The 18,496-nt window shown below is 54.0% G+C and overlaps 1 protein-coding gene across 1 annotated transcript in view; it reads right to left on the reverse strand.

The window, feature by feature from the left end:
- Nucleotides 1-18,082, reverse strand: part of selenbp1 (selenium binding protein 1) — a 33,057-nt gene extending 14,975 nt beyond the window's left edge. Inside the window, 8 exon segments of the mRNA XM_072548990.1 lie at nucleotides 920-1,020; nucleotides 1,023-1,095; nucleotides 2,120-2,152; nucleotides 2,154-2,306; nucleotides 7,828-7,940; nucleotides 9,430-9,483; nucleotides 16,583-16,666; nucleotides 17,267-18,082. Of these exon segments, the coding sequence (XP_072405091.1) occupies nucleotides 920-1,020; nucleotides 1,023-1,095; nucleotides 2,120-2,152; nucleotides 2,154-2,306; nucleotides 7,828-7,940; nucleotides 9,430-9,483; nucleotides 16,583-16,666; nucleotides 17,267-17,270 (615 nt within the window). The 5' untranslated portion in view covers nucleotides 17,271-18,082.
- Nucleotides 18,083-18,496: the final 414 nt, after the last annotated feature.

An 18,496-nucleotide genomic window follows, 5' to 3' on the forward strand; every position in this document is an offset into this window, starting at 1 on the left:
TGTAGGGGCTGGAGGGGGTGACACAGATAGGGAGGGGGTGTAGTGGCTGGAGGGGGTGACACAGATAGGGAGGGGGTGTAGGGCTGGAGGGGGAAACAGAGATAGGGAGGGGGTGTAGGGGCTGGAGGGCGTGACAGAGATAGGGAGGGGGTGTAGGGGCTGGAGGGGGAAACAGAGATAGGGAGGGGGTGTAGGGGCTGGAGGGGGTGACAGAGATAGGGAGGGGTGTAGGGGGGCTGGAGGGGGAAACAGAGATAGGGAGGGGGTGTAGGGGCTGGAGGGGGGTGACAGAGATAGGGAGGGGGGTGTAGGGGGCTGGAGGGGGTGACAGAGATAGGGAGGGGGTGTAGGGGGCTGGAGGGGGAAACAGAGATAGGGAGGGGGTGTAGGGGCTGGAGGGGTGTAGGGGCTGGAGGGGGTGACAGAGATAGGGAGGGAGTGTAGGGGGCTGGAGGGGGAAACAGAGATAGGGAGGGGGTGACAGAGATAGGGAGGGGGTGTAGGGGCTGGAGGGGGTGTAGGGGCTGGAGGGGGTGACAGAGATAGGGAGGGGGTGACAGAGATAGGGGGTGTAGGGGCTGGAGGGGGTGACAGAGATAGGGAGGGGGTGACAGAGATAGGGAGGGGGTGTAGGGGCTGGAGGGGGTGACAGAGATAGGGAGGGGGTGTAGGGGGCTGGAGGGGGAAACAGAGATAGGGAGGGGGTGTAGGGGCTGGAGGGGGTGTAGGGGCTGGAGGGGGTGACAGAGATAGGGAGGGGGTGTAGGGGCTGGAGGGGGTGACAGAGATAGGGAGGGGGGTGTAGGGGCTGGAGGGGGTGACAGAGATAGGGAGGGGGTGTAGGGGCTGGAGGGGGTGACAGAGATAGGGAGGGGGTGACAGAGATAGGGAGGGGGTGTAGGGGGCTGGAGGGGGTGACAGAGATAGGGAGGGGGTGACAGAGATAGGGAGGGGGCTGATGGAGAGGGGTGGTACCTTTGCCGTTGCCATGGGGATCACCCATGGTGCTGATCATGACCTCCCATTGGCCAGGCAGTGAGACGTGTGCGGATTGGCCAGGTTACACTTCTCAAACAGATCCCTCGGTTCAACGACCTCAAAAAAAACCAGGACAAGACTTGGTAAATGGGGTTACCGCTCAGACCCCACACTCACTGACCCTCATTGACAACCCCCTCACTCTCTCTGCCCCCCACTCCCCGTGGGAGCGAGTCCCCCATTCTCCCCTCACTCCCCGTGGGAGCGAGTCCCCCATTCTCCCCCCACTCCCCGTGGGAGCGAGTCCCCCATTCTCCCCTCACTCCCCGTGGGAGCGAGTCCCCCATTCTCCCCCCCACTACTCCCTGTGGGAGCGAGTCCCCCATTTCCCCCCCTACTCCCTGTGGGAGCGAGTCCCCCATTTCCCCCCCACTCCCCGTGGGAGCGAGTTCCCCATTTCCCCCCCACTCCCCGTGGGAGCGAGTTCCCCATTCTCCCCCCACTCCCGTGGGAGCGAGTTCCCCATTCTCCCCCCCACTCCCCATGGGAGCGAGTTCCCCATTCTCCCCCCACTCCCCATGGGAGCGAGTTCCCCATTCTCCCCCCACTCCCCGTGGGAGCGAGTTCCCCATTCTCCCCCATTCCCGATGAATTACTTCCTGTTCTGGAAGCTCTGGTGAGTCCTGGCCATTTTGTGCCTGTCCCCAGTTGCCCCTTGAACAGTGCGTGTGGCCCTCACACCTCTGAGTGGACGGGCCACATGATCGTTGTTGGAGTCACATGTCAGACCAGATCTGAGCCATCCCCAATGGGTGGAGGTGGGTTGGGGGTGGGGGGGGGGGGGCTCTTAACCACAATCGATGACGGTCCCCATCAATGATGGCTTCCAACTCCAGAATTCATTCACGGGTTTTACATCCGTGTGGAAGCGGGCCCGAGTTTCGATCCCATGTCCCCATTCCGCTCCCCCCCCACACCCCCACCTCAGAGCTTTGGCCTGGGGTAAGGCCAGATTTGCCCCACGCACCAGTGCCCACCCCCCCCCCCACCCCTCCCGTTGCCAAGGCTGAGCCCACCTCCCAGTGGCCAACGCAGAGAGTCAGCGTGGGGGGGAGGGGGAGTGGGGGGCGCCCAGGGTCACCTTGAAGAGCCGGGGGGCCCTGGGGTCGGTCCCCCACATCGATCACGTAGATCCGGGAGGAGATCAGCGAGGGCAGGATCAGCCGATTCCGGCGTTTGGAAGGGTCCCCGTGGCAGCTGCTGCAGGAATTCCAGCCGGAATGATGGAGTTCATCCTGAACATGGAGCATCGGCAGGCGGTGGATCACCTACAGGGGGGGGCGCGACGTCACTGTGAGAATAGCTCAGATACCCCCCCACTCCCACCCCCCCACCATCACCACCACCCTCCACCCCCTACACCCCCTCCCTATCTCTGTCACCCCCTCCAGCCCCTACACCCCCTCCCTATCTCTGTCACCCCCCTCCAGCCCCTACACCCCCTCCCTATCTCTGTCACCCCCTCCAGCCCCCTACACCCCCTCCCTATCTCTGTCACCCCCTCCCTATCTCTGTCCCCCCCTCCAGCCCCTACACCCCCCTCCCTATCTCTGTCACCCCCTCCAGCCCCCTACACCCCCTCCCTATCTCTGTCACCCCCTCCCTATCTCTGTCCCCCCCTCCAGCCCCCTACACCCCCTCCCTATCTCTGTCACCCCCCTCCAGCCCCCTACACTCCCTCCCTATCTCTGTCACCCCCTCCAGCCCCCTACACCCCCTCCCTATCTCTGTCACCCCCTCCCTATCTCTGTCCCCCCCCTCCAGCCCCCTACACTCCCTCCCTATCTCTGTCACCCCCTCCAGCCCCCTACACCCCCTCCCCATCTCTGTCACCCCCTCCAGCCCCCTACACCCCTCCCTATCTCTGTCACCCCCTCCAGCCCCCTACACCTCCTCCCTATCTCTGTCACCCCCTCCAGTCCCTACACCCCCTCCCTATCTCTGTCACCCCCTCCATCCCCCTACACCCCCTCCCTATCTCTGTCACCACCCTCCATCCCCCTACACCCCCTCCCTATCTCTGTCACCCCCTCCATCCCCCTACACCCCCTCCCTATCTCTGTCACCCCCTCCATCCCCCTACACCCCCTCCCTATCCCTGTCACCCCCTCCATCCCCCTACACCCTCTCTCCCTATCTCTGTCACCCCCTCCATCCCCCTACACCCCCTCCCTATCTCTGTCACCCCCCTCCAGCCCCCTACATCCCCTCCCTATCTCTGTCACCTCGTCTAGCCCCTACACACCTTCTCTATCTCTGTCACCCCCTCCAGCCCCCTACACCCCCTCCCTATCTCTGTCACCCCCCTCCAGTCCCTACGCCCCCCTCCCTATCTCTGTCACCCCCTCCAGCCCCTACACCCCCTCCCTATCTCTGTCACCCCCTCCATCCCCTACACCCCCTCCCTATCTCTGTCACCCCCTCCATCCCCTACACCCCCTCCCTATCTCTGTCACCCCCTCCAGCCCCTACACCCCCTCCCCATTCCCCCATCTCTGAGATCTGTGCTCCCTCCCAATCCCTTCCTCTCAAGCATCCTCCCCGAAGAGTTAGGGAGAGAGTCAGGAAGGGAGAGACATAGAGAGAGAGAGAGAAAAGTGAGGAGAGAGGTTTAGGGACAGTATTCCCAAACTCAGGAGCACCCCCTCACTGGGAGCCGTGTCTTCACCTGACCGTGCTGGTGAGGGAAGAGGTGTTCCTGAGCCTGGGAATACTCTCCCTACACCTCTCTCCTCACTTTCCTCTCTCTCTTTATGTCTCTCTATGTCTTTCTCTCTACCTCACTCTTTCACTCACTCTTTGCTACATTGTTCTCCCACTCTTTGTCTGTCTCCCATTCTCTCTCTCTCTCTCCCCCCCCCCCCCCCCCCACCCTTTCTCTCTGTCAGTCATTCTTCACTCTTGGTATCATTTTCTCTGTCCCACTTTCTCTCTCCTGTCTCTATTTCGTGCCCTCTCTCACTGTTCTCTCTACCGCTCTCTGTTTCTGTCTCCCTCTCTCTCCGTCTCTATGATTCTTTCTCTCTCTCTCTCTCTCTCTTTTTGCATTACCGTCCACTCTGTCCCCCAGGATAGGGAAAGCACAGAGTAAAGCTCTCTCTACACTGTTCCCCTTTCCCAGGACAGGGACAGTACAGGGTTAGATACAGAGTAAAGCTCCCTCTACACTGAACCCCAAGACATGGTAAGCATGGGGTTAGATGCAGAGTAAAGCTCTCTCTACACTGTCCCCACTCCCACCCCAGATAGGGACAACTTGAAGTTAGATACAGAGTAAAGCTTCCTCTACAGTGTCCCACCCCATTCCAGGGACAGCATGGGGTTAGATACAGAGTAAAGCTTCCTCTACACTGTCCCACCCCATTCCAGGGACAGCATGGGGTTAGATACAAAGTAAAGCCCTCTCCACACTTTCCCTCTGCCCACCCCAGGGACAGGGACAGGGACAGCACAGGGTTAGATACAGAGTAAAGCTTCCTCTACACTGTCCCACCCCATTCCAGGGACAGCATGGGGTTAGATACAGAGTAAAGGTCCCTCCACACTTTCCCTCTCCCCACCCCAGGACAGGGACAGCACAGGGTTGGATACAGAGTAAAGCTTCCTCTGCACCATTCCCCCCGCCCCATCAAACACACCCAGGTAAGCTGTTCTTTATCCAGTCCCTAGCTTCAGCTACTGATTAATTTCCGAGTCAGTATTCTATTTCTGCTTTCTTTACTAACAATTAGATGGAGATTTTAATTGCTACTTTGAGAGCTGGGTAAAGCAGCAATCATATAAGGTTAACTGAGAAGCAATTATTCATAATCTTGTACACAAAATCCCGGTGGGAATACATTTTCTGAAAATTCCGATTGAAGAAAAAAGCAGGGAGGAATTTTCTCTCTTGGGAAGTTGTGAGACCCTGGAATCCACTTCCTTAGAGAGTGACGGTGGGATATTTACTGAATAGTTTTTAAGGTCGAGCAAGGTAGAGGGAGAGAAATTTCGTTTTCCCATATTCTGGACTTTGATTGCAAGAATGCCAGATTTCAAATGAGTGTGACAATTTCTACACCAGGACAAAAGGGGATGTTACGTTTTATTTGCTTCATATTGGGGAAGGATTCTTTTAAACCAAGGAAGCTATTCCTGCACCTTGAAAGACAATCTACTGGACCTCACTGGGAGTTGTGTTTACACTGCTGACCTCCAGGATGTCTGAGATGCCGCTGCCTTGAGATTGGGTGTCCAGAGTTGGACCTGTATGGCCATTGGTTTGAGCCATTTGCCGTGTCAACCTTTTGAAAAGCATCCCATCCAGACCCATCCCTCTTCCCCTGCATTTAGCATGGCCAATCCCCCTAATCTACACATCCCCAGGCATTATGGGTAATTCGGCATGGCCAAACCCCCTTAACCTACACATCCCCAGGCATTATGGGTAATTCAGCATGGCCAATCTCCCCTAACCTACACATCCCCAGGCATTATGGGTAATTTGGCATGGCCAATCTCCCCCCCAACCTACACATCCCCAGGCACTTGGGGTAATTCAGCATGGCCAGTCCACCGGAACCTGCACATCCCTGGGCATTATGGGTAATTCGGCATGGTCAATCCCCCCCAAGCTACACATCCCCAGGCACTATGGTAATTCAGCATGGCCAATCCACTCTCACCTGCACATCCCTGAACACTATGGGACAATTTCCCATGACCAATCCACCCTAACCTGCACATCCCTGGACACTACGGGACAATTTAGCGTGACCAATCCCACCCTAACCTGCCCCATCGTTGGACTGTGGAAGCACCAGGAGGAAACCCACACAGACACGGGGAGAGATTGTGCAAACTCTCCACAGACAGTCACCCGAGGGTGGGATTGAACCCAGATCCCTGGCGCTGTAAGGCAGCAGCGCTAACCACTGAGCCACCCTCCCTCCCCAGCAGAGTGTGAGAACAGTACAGAGGAAGAAGCCTTCAATGTGCAGAAAAGACTCTCTCTCTCTCTCTGAAAGATAACTGTTCTCACTCCCCTCTGGTTGCGATGAATTGCTGTCTCTAACCAGTTGTGGAAAGACTGTGCAATTAATGTTACAACAATCCCCTAAATCTATCTCTAGCCCTTTCTGGGGTTCCTAGGGGGAAGCAATTATTCATAATCTTGTACACAAAATCCCGGTGGGAATACATTTTCTGAAAATGGTTCCTAGGGGGAAAGATTTTTGCCTGTTTGAATCCTATCATGTGGTCCTATTGAACTGTGTTTCCCCAGGACTTTTCCCTTGGTTTGCTTGCTTGACCGTGACTGTCTGTATTTACGTGTGGGGTTGATCATTCATGTCTCAGGTTACCTGGAGTAGGCAGGGCAAACTTTCTGATTGACCGAAGTCTCACTAGGAAGAAAGCAATAGGCCATCCACAAGATCCCGAGTCATTCAGAAATGATAAAAGGTTTCTCAGAAAGCCCTTTACCCTGGCCCATGCTGGGATCATACTCTGCAATCAAAGGAACACCTTCCAGGCTTAACCTGGGACCCTCATTGGCTGAGGAAACACCGGGAGGGAGCCAATCAAGAGTCGACCTACAGCATGGGGTGTTTGGCATGATGTCTCGAAATTTGGCACTCTTGCAATGGGTCCTGACGGAGAATGTGGCAATTTTGGCTCGGGTGCTTGCAGATTGGGAGGCGGGAAGTTAGAATCTGCTGTTTGTAAAATGCTGGGAAGGGGTTATGGGGAAGCTTTGCATGGTCCCTTTAACAGAGTGTGTGCTTTTTCCTGTGCTTTGAGATTGAAGATGGATGTCCGTGAGCAGAAGCTTGAAGGTTTGCAAGTACACCGAGAACACCGAAACAGAAACATTTATTTCCTGAAGGCCGTGGAGTTAGCAGGCCAAGCAACAGTTTTTACCAAGACAATAGGCTTTTGAATTTGGCCAATCAATTTGAACCAGGTGCTTAGATATCAAACACCTATTAAATTTAAACCTGATGGTTTTGACAACATCGGGCTAATTCTACAGGAATACCTATGTTATGGTGGGTACAAAAGAAGGGGGGTAATTGGATAAAGAGCCCATAGCGACCTGCGATCTGGCAAAGCTAAAAATCCTCAACTCTCCAGAGAGAACTTATGGCTCTCTCAGCCTCATCGACGCCTGAGAGAAATAAAAACAGTACTAACGGCACAGCTAGTTAATATTCCTAACTGAAGAATCGACGGAGAAAACACAGAACATTCGGAAGACGTGCAACCTGGCTGTAATTTGGCGAGACCCAATCCCTTTTTAAATCTTCGTGGGACTTGTATTTATTGGAACAGCATACCATTAGAATCATTCGGGAACAGTTAATAGTTAGAAGGGATTTTATTCGGCTTGTTAGTAGTTTATTTAATTTGTTCATTGCTTGAGTCAGATAAATAAATTGTTACTTGTTGATTTTAAGGCGGGTGTCAGGGATTTATTTTACTTGACCGCTTGAAGTTGTTGAAAAGCAGGTTATATCACTTTACACCTTCCTTTTACAGATTATGGGGCGAGACGCTCCTCTTTGGGACGATTCACTTTTAGTTCTCAGGTAGAGAGAGAGAGAGAGAGAGAAAGAGAGAGGAGTCAACCTTCAGCTTTACGCAAAATGGAAATGTCTTTTCCTTCCATGACCAACGTCATATAGCGCCTTCCTAAGCTTCACCTCCCAGGGTAGCCTGGCTCTATCGAACATCCAGGAGACATTCCGACTCCTCCCCATCCCTTGGCTCCCCCAGTGGCCTCAATTGGCATCTGCAGGGCGAACGTACCTGGGAGTAGGTGGGCGACTTGGGGTCAACGTCGATGGTGGCAAGGTAGTCTGGTTTGCAAACTGTCGTGTTCCTGTAGATGCAGGGCACATAGACTATCTCCTCCTTCGCGCCTACAGAGATGTGTGTGTGTGTGTGTGTGTGGGGGGGGGGGGGGGGGTGTCCAGAGAAATAATCAGATTATTCAACTTTTCATCAAGTCATAGAGTCCGATAGCAAGGAAACAGACCCTTCGGCCCATCTACATCCGTGCCGACCCGATATCCCAAACTAATCTAGTCCCATTTGCCAACGTTTAGCCCCTATTCCTCCAAACCCTTCCTATTCATATACCCATCCAAATGCCTCTTAAATGCTGTCATTGTACCAGCCTCCACCACTTCCTCTGGCAGCTCATTCCATACACGTACCACCCTCTGTGTGAAAAAGTCGCCCCTTAGGTCTCTTTTATATCTTTCCCCTCTCACTTTAAACCTATGGTCTCGAGTTCTGGACTCCCCCACCCCAGGGAAAAGACCTTGCCTATTTACCCTATCCATGTCCCTCATGATTTTATAAACCTCTATAAGGTCACCCCTCAGCCTCCGACGCTCCAGGGAAAACAGCCCCAGCCTGTTCAGCCTCTCCCTGTAGCTCACATCCTCCAACTCTGGCAACATCCTTATAAATCTTCTCTGAACCCTTTCAAATTTCACAACATCTTTCCGATAGGAAGGAGACCAGAATTGCACGCGATATTCCAACAGTGGCCTAACCAATGTCCTGTACAGCCGCAACATGACTTCCCAACACCTGTACTCAATACTCTAACCAATAAAGGAAAGCATACCAAACACCTCCTTCACTATCCTATCTACCTGCGACTCCACTTTCAAGGAGCTATGAACCTGCACTCCAAGGTCTCTTTGTTCAGCAACACTCCCCAGGACCTTCCCATTAAGTGTACAAGTCCTGCCCTGATTTGCTTTCCCAAAATGCAGCACCTCGCATTTATCTGAATTAAACTCCATCTGCCACTTCTCAGCCCATTGGCCCATCTGGTCCAGATCCTGTTGTAATCTGAGGTAACCCTCTTCGCTGTCCACTACACCTCCAATTTTGGTGTCATCTGCAAACTTACTAACTTTACCTCTTATGCTCACATCCAAATCATTTATATAAATGATGAAAAGTAGAGGACCCAGCACCGATCCTTGTGGCACTCCTCTGGTCACAGGCCTCCAGTCTGAAAAACAACCCTCCACCACCACCCTCTGTCTTCTACCTTTGAGCCAGTTCTGTATCCAAATGGCGAGTTCTCCCATGAGCTCTAACCTTGCTAGCCAGTCTACCTATCGCTTGTAAACCTTTCTAGCCAGCTTTCTCTCCCACTGTAGCCTTGCCCTCTTTCTTAATCGTTCCTGGTGTCCTGTTCCCAATTCTTTAAATTTGAAACTCTCTCTAACTTTTCGAAACAAACTTTAAGGCTCAGTCCCTCTGAAACGTCTCCTTCCTGACGGGATGTGTCAAACCTCTCAATTCGGAATTGTCCCCTCAGGCTCCGACCATAGCCGTTCCTCCGACTTGTCTTTTCCCTGGCTCATTCCCCCAGGAATATCTTACCTTGCATAGCCTCTCGGGGGCTCCTGTATCCAGGACCGCATGATCCACACTTGGCTGCAGAGTGAACAGAAGGCATCGTTTTGACCTTACATCGGATTGAAGGTAACATCTCTTGGCCCCAGCACAGTGGGTGGTTCATAGATAATTTCGTAGAATCCCCACTGTGTGGAGAAACAGGCCCTTCGGCCAAACAAGTCAACACAGGACCCATCGAAGAGTATCCTATCCAGACCCATTCCACATTACTCCACATTTTACCCCTAGACACTGTGGGCAATTTAGCACCCTGACCTGCGCAGCATTGGATCATGGGAGAAATTGACTTTAGACCGTAACTTTAGAGTTTTCTCTGCTTCATACACAGGCCTGGATGACTCTGCTTCTTCCGGCAGCTCTCCACATGATGCAGATCAGCCCCTACCTGTGGTATTACCCGTTGTATAGGGAAGCCTGTAACCTGATCTCAAAATGGCCTCCTTGCCAGGGCAACAGGAAACATGGTAGCTTCGGGATTTGAACACAATTAACGAGATGAGCAGTCCAGTCATCGTTAATAACATGCATAATTATCTCGTAGTGTCCAGGGGTGTGCGGGTGAGGGTAGATTGGGCATGCTAAATTGGCCCATAGTGCCCAGGGATGTGTAGGTTCAGGTGGATTGGCCATGCTAAATTGTCCCATAGTGCCCAGGGATGTGCAGGTTAGGGTGGATTGGCCATGCTAAATTGTCCCGTAGTGCCCAGGGATGTGCAGGTTAGGGTGGATTGGCCATGCTAAATTGTCCCGTAGTGTCCAGGGATGTGCAGGTTAGGGTGGATTGGCCATGCTAAATTGTCCTATCGTGCCCAGGGATGTGCAGGTTAGGGTGGATTGGCCATGCTAAATTGTCCTGTAGTGCCCAGGGATGTGCAGGTTAGGGGGGATTGGCCATGCTAAATTGTCCTGTAGTGCCCAGGGATGTGCAGGTTAGGGGGGATTGGCCATGCTAAATTGTCCCATAGTGCCCCAGGGATGTACAGGTTAGGGTGGATTGGCCATGCTAAATTGTCCTGTAGTGCCCAGGGATGTGCAGGTTAGGGTGGATTGGCCATGCTAAATTGTCCCATAGTGCCCCAGGGATGTACAGGTTAGGGTGGATTGGCGATGCTAAATTGTCCTGTAGTGCCCAGGGATGTGCAGGTTAGGGTGGATTGGCCATGCTAAATTGCACCATAGTGCCCAGGGATGTGCAGGTTAGGGTGGATTGGCCATGCTAAATTGCACCATAGTGCCCCAGGGATGTACAGGTTAGGGTGGATTGGCCATGCTAAATTGTCCCATAGTGCCCAGGGATGTGCAGGTTAGGGTGGATTGGCCATGCTAAATTGCACCATAGTGCCCAGGGATGTGCAGGTTAGGGTGGATTGGCCATGCTAAATTGCACCATAGTGCCCCAGGGATGTACAGGTTAGGGTGGATTGGCCATGCTAAATTGTCCCATAGTGCCCAGGGATGTACAGGTTAGGGTGGATTGGCCATGCTAAATTGCACCATAGTGCCCAGGGATGTGCAGGTTAGGGTGGATTGGCCATGCTAAATTGTCCCATAGTGCCCAGGGATGTACAGGTTAGGGGGGATTGGCCATGCTAAATTGCCCCATAGTGTCCAGGGATGTGCAGGTTAGGGTGGATTGGCCATGCTAAATTGTCCCGTAGTGCCCAGGGATGTGCAGGTTAGGGTGGATTGGCCGCGCTAAATTGTCCCATAGTGCCCAGAGATGTGCAGGTTAGGGTGGATTGGCCATGCTAAATTGTCCTGTAGTGCCCATGCGTGAGAGGCACTTGCAAATGTTGTTTCTGCAAAGATCACAAGGCTGGATCATTAGGCGGGTGTATGTTTAGCTCGATATACTTGTCCAAACAGTTACAAGTCGCTGTATCTTGCTTCTGCAGAGGGCGGAATCATGAGGGTGTGGACCAAGAAATAACGAACTGAAAAGGGAGGTGGTCGACTGGTCGATACAGATGTAGGGACAGGACAGTTGCAGTTGTCACGCACATAGGGAGTTAGTGTGAACAAGATAACCAAATAAGGCTTAAAATAAATGTGAGTCGGGGGCGGTGGGGTTGGGGAGTGAGGGGGCGAAAGGCTTAGAGTAGTGGGAGATGTACACAGAGGCGGTGTGAAGCTGGAGCTTGTGATAGGCTAGGCGCAACACCAAAAGCAACCAATGGGGTAAAACGGCAGGACTGAGAGACTCCGCTGAACTGTATAAATTGTAATGTCACCTTCTGATCGGGGTGCCCACTTGTTAGACACGTCTTGCAAGAACGTTTCAATAATATTCGCTGCTTCAGAAATTGACTCAGAATGAAATTTATTGATATGTGAGTTTTGCTTCCCACACCAGGGATGTGCAGGTTAGGGTGGATTGGCCATGGGGAGATGGAGGGTTACAGGGATGTACAGGTTAGGGTGGATTGGCCAGGGGGAGATGGAGGGTTACAGGGATGTACAGGTTAGGGTGGATTGGCCAGGGGGAGATGTAGGGTTACAGGGATGTGCGGGTTAGGGTGGATTGGCCAGGGGGAGATGCAGGGTTACAGGGATGTACAGGTTAGGGTGGATTGGCCAGGGGAAGATGGAGGGTTACAGGGATGTACAGGTTAGGGTGGATTGGCCAGGGGGAGATGTAGGGTTACAGGATGTGCGGGTTAGGGTGGATTGGCCAGGGGGAGATGTAGGGTTACAGGGATGTACAGGTTAGGGTGGATTGGCCATGGGGAGATGGAGGGTTACAGGGATGTGCAGGTTAGGGTGGATTGGCCAGGGGGAGATGGAGGGTTACAGGGATGTACAGGTTAGGGTGGATTGGCCAGGGGGAGATGTAGGGTTACAGGGATGTGCGGGTTAGGGTGGATTGGCCAGGGGGAGATGCAGGGTCACAGGGATGTGCAGGTTAGGGTGGATTGGCCATGGGGAGATGCAGGGTTACAGGGATGTGCAGGTTAGGGTGGATTGGCCATGGGGAGATGCAGGGTTACAGGGATGTGCAGGTTAGGGTGGATTGGCCATGGGGAGATGCAGGGTTACAGGGATGTACAGGTTAGTGTGGATTGGCCATGGGGAGATGGAGGGTTACAGGGATGTGCAGGTTAGGGTGGATTGGCCATGGGGAGATGCAGGGTTACAGGGATGTGCGGGTTAGGGTGGATTGGCCAGGGGGAGATGGAGGGTTACAGGATGTACAGGTTAGGGTGGATTGGCCAGGGGGAGGTGCAGGGTTACAGGGAATGTGTGGGTTAGGGTGGATTGGCCAGGGGGAGATGGAGGGTTACAGGGATGTACAGGTTAGGGTGGATTGGCCAGGGGGAGGTGCAGGATTACAGGGATGTGTGGGTTAGGGTGGATTGGCCAGGGGGAGATGGAGGGTTACAGGGATGTACAGGTTAGGGTGGATTGGCCAGGGGGAGGTGCAGGGTTACAGGGATGTGTGGGTTAGGGTGGATTGGCCAGGGGGAGATGGAGGGTTACAGGGACATAGTGGGTCTTGGTGGGACAGTCTTCAAAGGGTTGGTTTGGATTCGATGGACGGAATGGCCTGCTTCCACACTGTAGGAATTCTGTGATCAAGAGGCAGAGCAATATCACAACAGGATTGAGGTGATTCAAGCTAATGAGAAAGAAAGGGAGAATGCAAAATGGAGATAATGTGTGTGCACGTGTTGTGTGTATGTGTGTGGGTGTGAGTGTGTGTCTGTGTGCGTGTGTCTGTGTGTCTGCTTGTGTGTGTCTGTGTGCGTGTGTGTGTGTCTGCATGTGTGTGTCTGCGTGTGTGTGTCTGTGTGCGTGTGTGTGTCTGTATGTGTGTGTGCGTGTGTGTCTGTGTGCGTGTGTGTGTGTGTATGTGTGTGATTGTGTGTGTGTCTGTGTGTGCGTGTGTATGTGTGTGATTGTATGTGGGTGGGTGTGTCTGTGTGTGTGTGTCTGTTGCGTGTGTGCGCGCGTGTATCTGTATGTCTGTGTGCGTGTGTATGTGTGTGAGGGTATGTGTGTATGTGTGTGATTGTGTGTGGGTGTGTGTGCGTGTGTGTGTGTCTGTGTGCGTGTGTATGTGTGAGGGTATGTGTGTATGTGTGTGATTATGTGTGGGTGTGTGTGGGTGTGTGTGCGTGTGTGTGTGTCTGCGTGCGTGTGTGTGTCTGTGTGTATGTGTGTGTGTGCATGTGTGTCTGTGTGCGAGTGTGTGTGTTTGTGTCTGTGTGCGTGTGTGTGCGCACGTGTGTGTGTGATTGTGTGTGGGTGTGTGTGCGCATGTGTGTGTGTGTGGGTGTGTCTGTCTGTGCGTGTGTGTGTGTGCGTGTGTGTCTGTGTGCGTGTGATTGTGTGAGTAAGGGAGGAGGGTGCTTAAATTATAAAATTTCACTCTAAGCCCTGATCATTTGACTGTGGAAGTGTACACATTGACAGAGTTAGGAATTGAAGTCAGAAATCTCCATGATTCCAGAGTCCGACACTATAAAACACAGCGTGTCTCTGTTTCCTGCCTTGCTACTTTGGCTTTCCACCAAGTATTTGGGGCATGTTTACATTTCCTCCAGCTGAATCCTTGCCCTCTCTTGGACATTGAAAGCACTTATTTCAATTCCAAAACCAAATGGAACATTGACCTGAAAGCCAGAGCTGGGAGTAAACAGTCGAGAATTCAGCTCAAACACAGAGTAAAGGATTTGTTGGGGAGAACAAGGCAGTTTCCCTCCAAAAGGATTTTCTGCAAAATTTATATCATCCCAGCTAACGTCTGGACTAGACTGTGGATGGTGTGGTAGTGGGGAGTGCAAGAAATATTTAAAACGGCACATTATTGTGTCCAAATGTTGCATTCACAAGCATCAGTAAGGGCTAGCATTAAGATGTAATGGGCCAAACAGCCTCAGTGCACACCTAACCCTAACCCTACTAACCCTAATCTTAAACCTAACTTTAAACCTAACCTTAGACCTAACCCTAACCTACCCTAAACCTAAACCTAATCTTAACCCTAACACTAACTCTAACCCTAACGCTAACCTTAACCCTAACACTCATGCTAACCCTAACTTAATCCTAACCCGAACACTAACCCTAACCCTAACTCTAACCCTAACCTTAATCCTAACCCCAACCCTATCCCTAACCTTAACCCTGACCCTAAACCTAACCTTAACCCTAACCCTAACCTCAGCCTAACCCTAACCCAAACCCTCACCTGGATGCTATCCAAAACCCTGACCCTGACCTTAATCCTAACACTAACCCTCACCCTGACCCTGAGGGAGCAGGCGCTTTCGGAGGGTTAGTGCTGAGGGAGTGGGTGCAGTCGGAGGGTCAGTGCTGAGGGAGTGGGCGCTGTCAGAGGGTCAGTGCTGAGGGAGTGGGCACTGTCGGAGGGTCAGTGCTGAGGGAGCGGGCGCTGTCAGAGGGTCAGTACAGAGGGAGTGGGTGCTGTCGGAGGGTCAGTGCTGAGGGAGCGGGCGCTGTCAGAGGGTCAGTGCTGAGGGAGTGGGCGCTGTCAGAGGGTCAGTGCTGAGGGAGCGGGTGCTGTTGGAGGGTCAGTGCTGAGGGAGCGGGCGCTGTCAGAGGGTCAGTGCTGAGGAAGTGGGCGCTGTCAGAGGGTCAGTGCTGAGGGAGTGGGTGCTGTCGGAGGGTCAGTGCTGAGGGAGTGGGCGCTGTCAGAGGGTCAGTGCTGAGGAAGTGGGCGCTGTCAGAGGGTCAGTGCTGAGGGAGTGGGCGCTGTCAGAGGGTCAGTGCTGAGGAAGTGGGCGCTGTCAGAGGGTCAGTGCTGAGGGAGTGGGTGGTGTGGGAGGGTCAGTGCTGAGGGAGTGGGCGCTGTCGGAGGGTCAGTGCTGAGGGAGTGGGCGCTGTCGGAGGGTCAGTGCTGAGGGAGTGGGCGCTGTCGGAGGGTCAGTGCTGAGGGAGTGGGCACTGTCGGAGGGTCAGTGCTGAGGGAGTGGGCGCTGTCGGAGGGTCAGTGCTGAGGGAGTGGGTGGTGTGGGAGGGTCAGTGCTGAGGGAGTGGGTGCTGTGGGAGGGTCAGTGCTGAGGGAGTGGGTGCTGTGGGAGAGTCAGTGCTGAGGGAGTGGGTGCTGTCGGAGGGTCAGTGCTGAGGGAGTGGGTGCTGTCGGAGGGTCAGTGCTGAGGGAGTGGGTGCTGTCGGAGGGTCAGTGTTGAGGGAGTGGGTGCTGTCGGAGGGTCAGTGCTGAGGGAGCGTGTGCTGTGGGAGGGTCAGTGCTGAGGGAGTGGGCCCTGTCGGAGGGTCAGTGCTGAGGGAGTGGGGGCTGTGGGAGGGTCAGTGCTGAGGGAGTGGGCGCTGTGGGAGGGTCAGTGCTGAGGGAGTGGGCGCTGTGGGAGGGTCAGTGCTGAGGGAGTGGGCGCTGTGGGAGGGTCAGTGCTGAGGGAGCGGGTGCTGTGGGAGGGTCAGTGCTGAGGGAGTGGGTGCTGTCGGAGGGTCAGTGCTGAGGGAGCGGGTGCTGTGGGAGGGTCAGTGCTGAGGGAGTGGGTGCTGTCGGAGGGTCAGTGCTGAGGGAGTGGGCGCTGTCGGAGGGTCAGTGCTGAGGGAGCGGGCGCTGTCGGAGGGTCAGTGCTGAGGGAGTGGGCGCTGTCGGAGGGTCAGTGCTGAGGGAGTGGGTGCTGTGGGAGGGTCAGTGCTGAGGGAGTGGGCGCTGTCGGAGGGTCAGTGCTGAGGGAGCGGGTGCTGTCGGAGGGTCAGTGCTGAGGGAGTGGGCACTGTCGGAGGGTCAGTGCTGAGGGAGTGGGTGCTGTCGGAGGGTCAGTGCTGAGGGAGTGGGCACTGTCGGAGTTGCCATCTTTAGGAATGAGCTTTTAATGTGTGACCATTCCCCTCCCCCCACCTGGACCCTGTGCATGAAAGCTCCTGAGCTGCTTTTGGGTGTGTGGTTGAAGGAAGGTTGGGGGTGAGGGGTTGAGTTGGTTGCATGGGGCGGTGTGGAATAAGGGGGTGAGGGGGTTGTGGGAGTGGGGGGGGGGGGTGGGGGGGTGGGGAGTGGGGGGGGGTTGTGGGAGTGGGGGGGGGGGGGGGGGTGGGGGAGCTTGTCCCCCCCATTTGTCCGATTTCTAACCATCACCGGGCAGCACTAGTAGAAAGGTAAACGTGGTCACCCCCTTGGATTGCTAACCTCTCCGTCTGGCTTTCCAGCTGAGGCCATTCTTCAGAGAGCAGCTTGAGGACTGGGCGTGTGAAACAATCTTGGAGACAGGCGCTAAAGGAATGCAAGACATCTCTGTCATCAAGGAAACTGGGTGAAGCTCACCCAGACTGGGCCTTCCCACACAGAACATTCTTTGACCAATCCTTTGTTGTGTCAGGCTCCCCTCAGGCACAGTGTCCGGAACCTTCTGGGGCCTTTCGACCCAGCAGGTGCGTCTGGCTCCGCATGAGCTCAGCACCCGCCACCCCCCCCTCCCCCGCCATTCCCCAAAGGGCTTCACTCCCCACCCCCACCTCACTCCCCAACTCCATGTCGTCAGGGCACGGACAGAGAGGGCTAGGATGGAGCAGGCGGCCATTCAGCCTGTCCACACTCACCCCCCCCCCCCCCCCCCCCCCCCGCCAGCTCTCCGCCGAGCAGGTGACTCCAAAACCATCCCCCAATCCTGGAGGGTTTAAGGTCCCACTCTGATTCAAACCCCCCCCCCCCCCTCAGGAGCTCTGTCTCCGCACGGCCCACCCGACAACGCTCAGTCCGACCGCAAGAGTTAGGGAGCAGGCCGGGGCGGGGGGGGCGGGTGGGGGGGGGGGGGTGGAAACGAGAGGAGGCAGAGATCTGGAAGAGTTCCTGGATCAAACAAGGGCGACTTACCCATGTCCCACTCTGCTTCGCGACCTGTCCTGCGTACAAAGATAGAGAGGTTAGGGGAGTGATGTGAGAGCGTGGGCAGAGAGAAAAGCCAGGGAGACAAAGGAATACAGGGAGAGAGTGATAGAGAGAGAGAGAGATAGACAGAGGAAGTGATAGAGAGAAAGAGGCTGACAGAGAGACAGCGAAAGAGATTGATAGAGAGTGATAGAGAGAGAGAGATAGAGAGAGAGAGTAATAGAGAGAAAGAGAGATAGACAGAGAAAGTTATAGAGAGAGAGATAGAGAGAGCAATGGAGAGATAGATAGATAGAGAGAAAGAGACTGATAGAGAAAGAGATTGATAGAGAGAGAGTGATAGAGAGATAGAGAGAGAGTAAGGGGGAGAGAGATAGATAGAGTAAGTGATAGAGAGAGAGAGAGCAATGGAGAGATAGATAGAGACAGAGAAAGTGATAGAGAGAAAGAGACTGATAGAGAAAGAGATTGATAGAGAGAGAGTGATAGAGAGAGAGTAAGGGGGAGAGAGATGGATAGAGTAAGTGATAGAGAGAGCGAGAGACAGAGAGAACGAAAGAGTTTGATAGAGAGAGATTGATAGAGAGAGAGAGCGATAAAGAAATATAGCAATGGAGATAGAGAGAGAGATAAAGAGAGAGCAAGTAATAGAGAGAGAGTGTGATACAGAGAGAGAAAACACGTCGATGCACAGGGCTAAATAAAGAGTGTGATAGAAAGAGAGACAGAGAGAGAGAGACGGAGAGAGACGGAGAGAGAAAGGGAGAGGAAAGAGGGGACAGAACAAGCGAACAGGCAAAGGTTAATACTGTACAAAGTAGGAGATTGTGATAGAGACGGAGAGAGAGAAAACAGATCAATGCACAGAGCAAAACAGGGAGAGTGATAGAGAGAGAGAGAGAGAGAGAGAACAGGTTAACGCACAGGCCAACAGAGAGAGAGTGAGTTGGTGGACACACACACCCCGACACAGTCAGATCGCCCAAAGTACACGCTAAATGAAGCTGACTTGTTGCATCACAGTGTTTGGCACGCAAGGTTTCCCTGTGCACGATAAAAATAACAGAGGCAGATTAACCCTTCACAGGCCAACGCTGAGACTCCAGGCCACATTAACCCCACCCCGCTCTCCACGGCCGGTGACAGACTGATCGGAACGGACACTCAGTGTAGCCAAGGAACGCGTCCCTCACCTCCCCCCCCCCCACTCCTACC

This window comes from Chiloscyllium punctatum, chromosome 28, assembly GCF_047496795.1.
Source record: "Chiloscyllium punctatum isolate Juve2018m chromosome 28, sChiPun1.3, whole genome shotgun sequence".
Taxonomy (NCBI): Eukaryota; Metazoa; Chordata; class Chondrichthyes; order Orectolobiformes; family Hemiscylliidae; genus Chiloscyllium; species Chiloscyllium punctatum.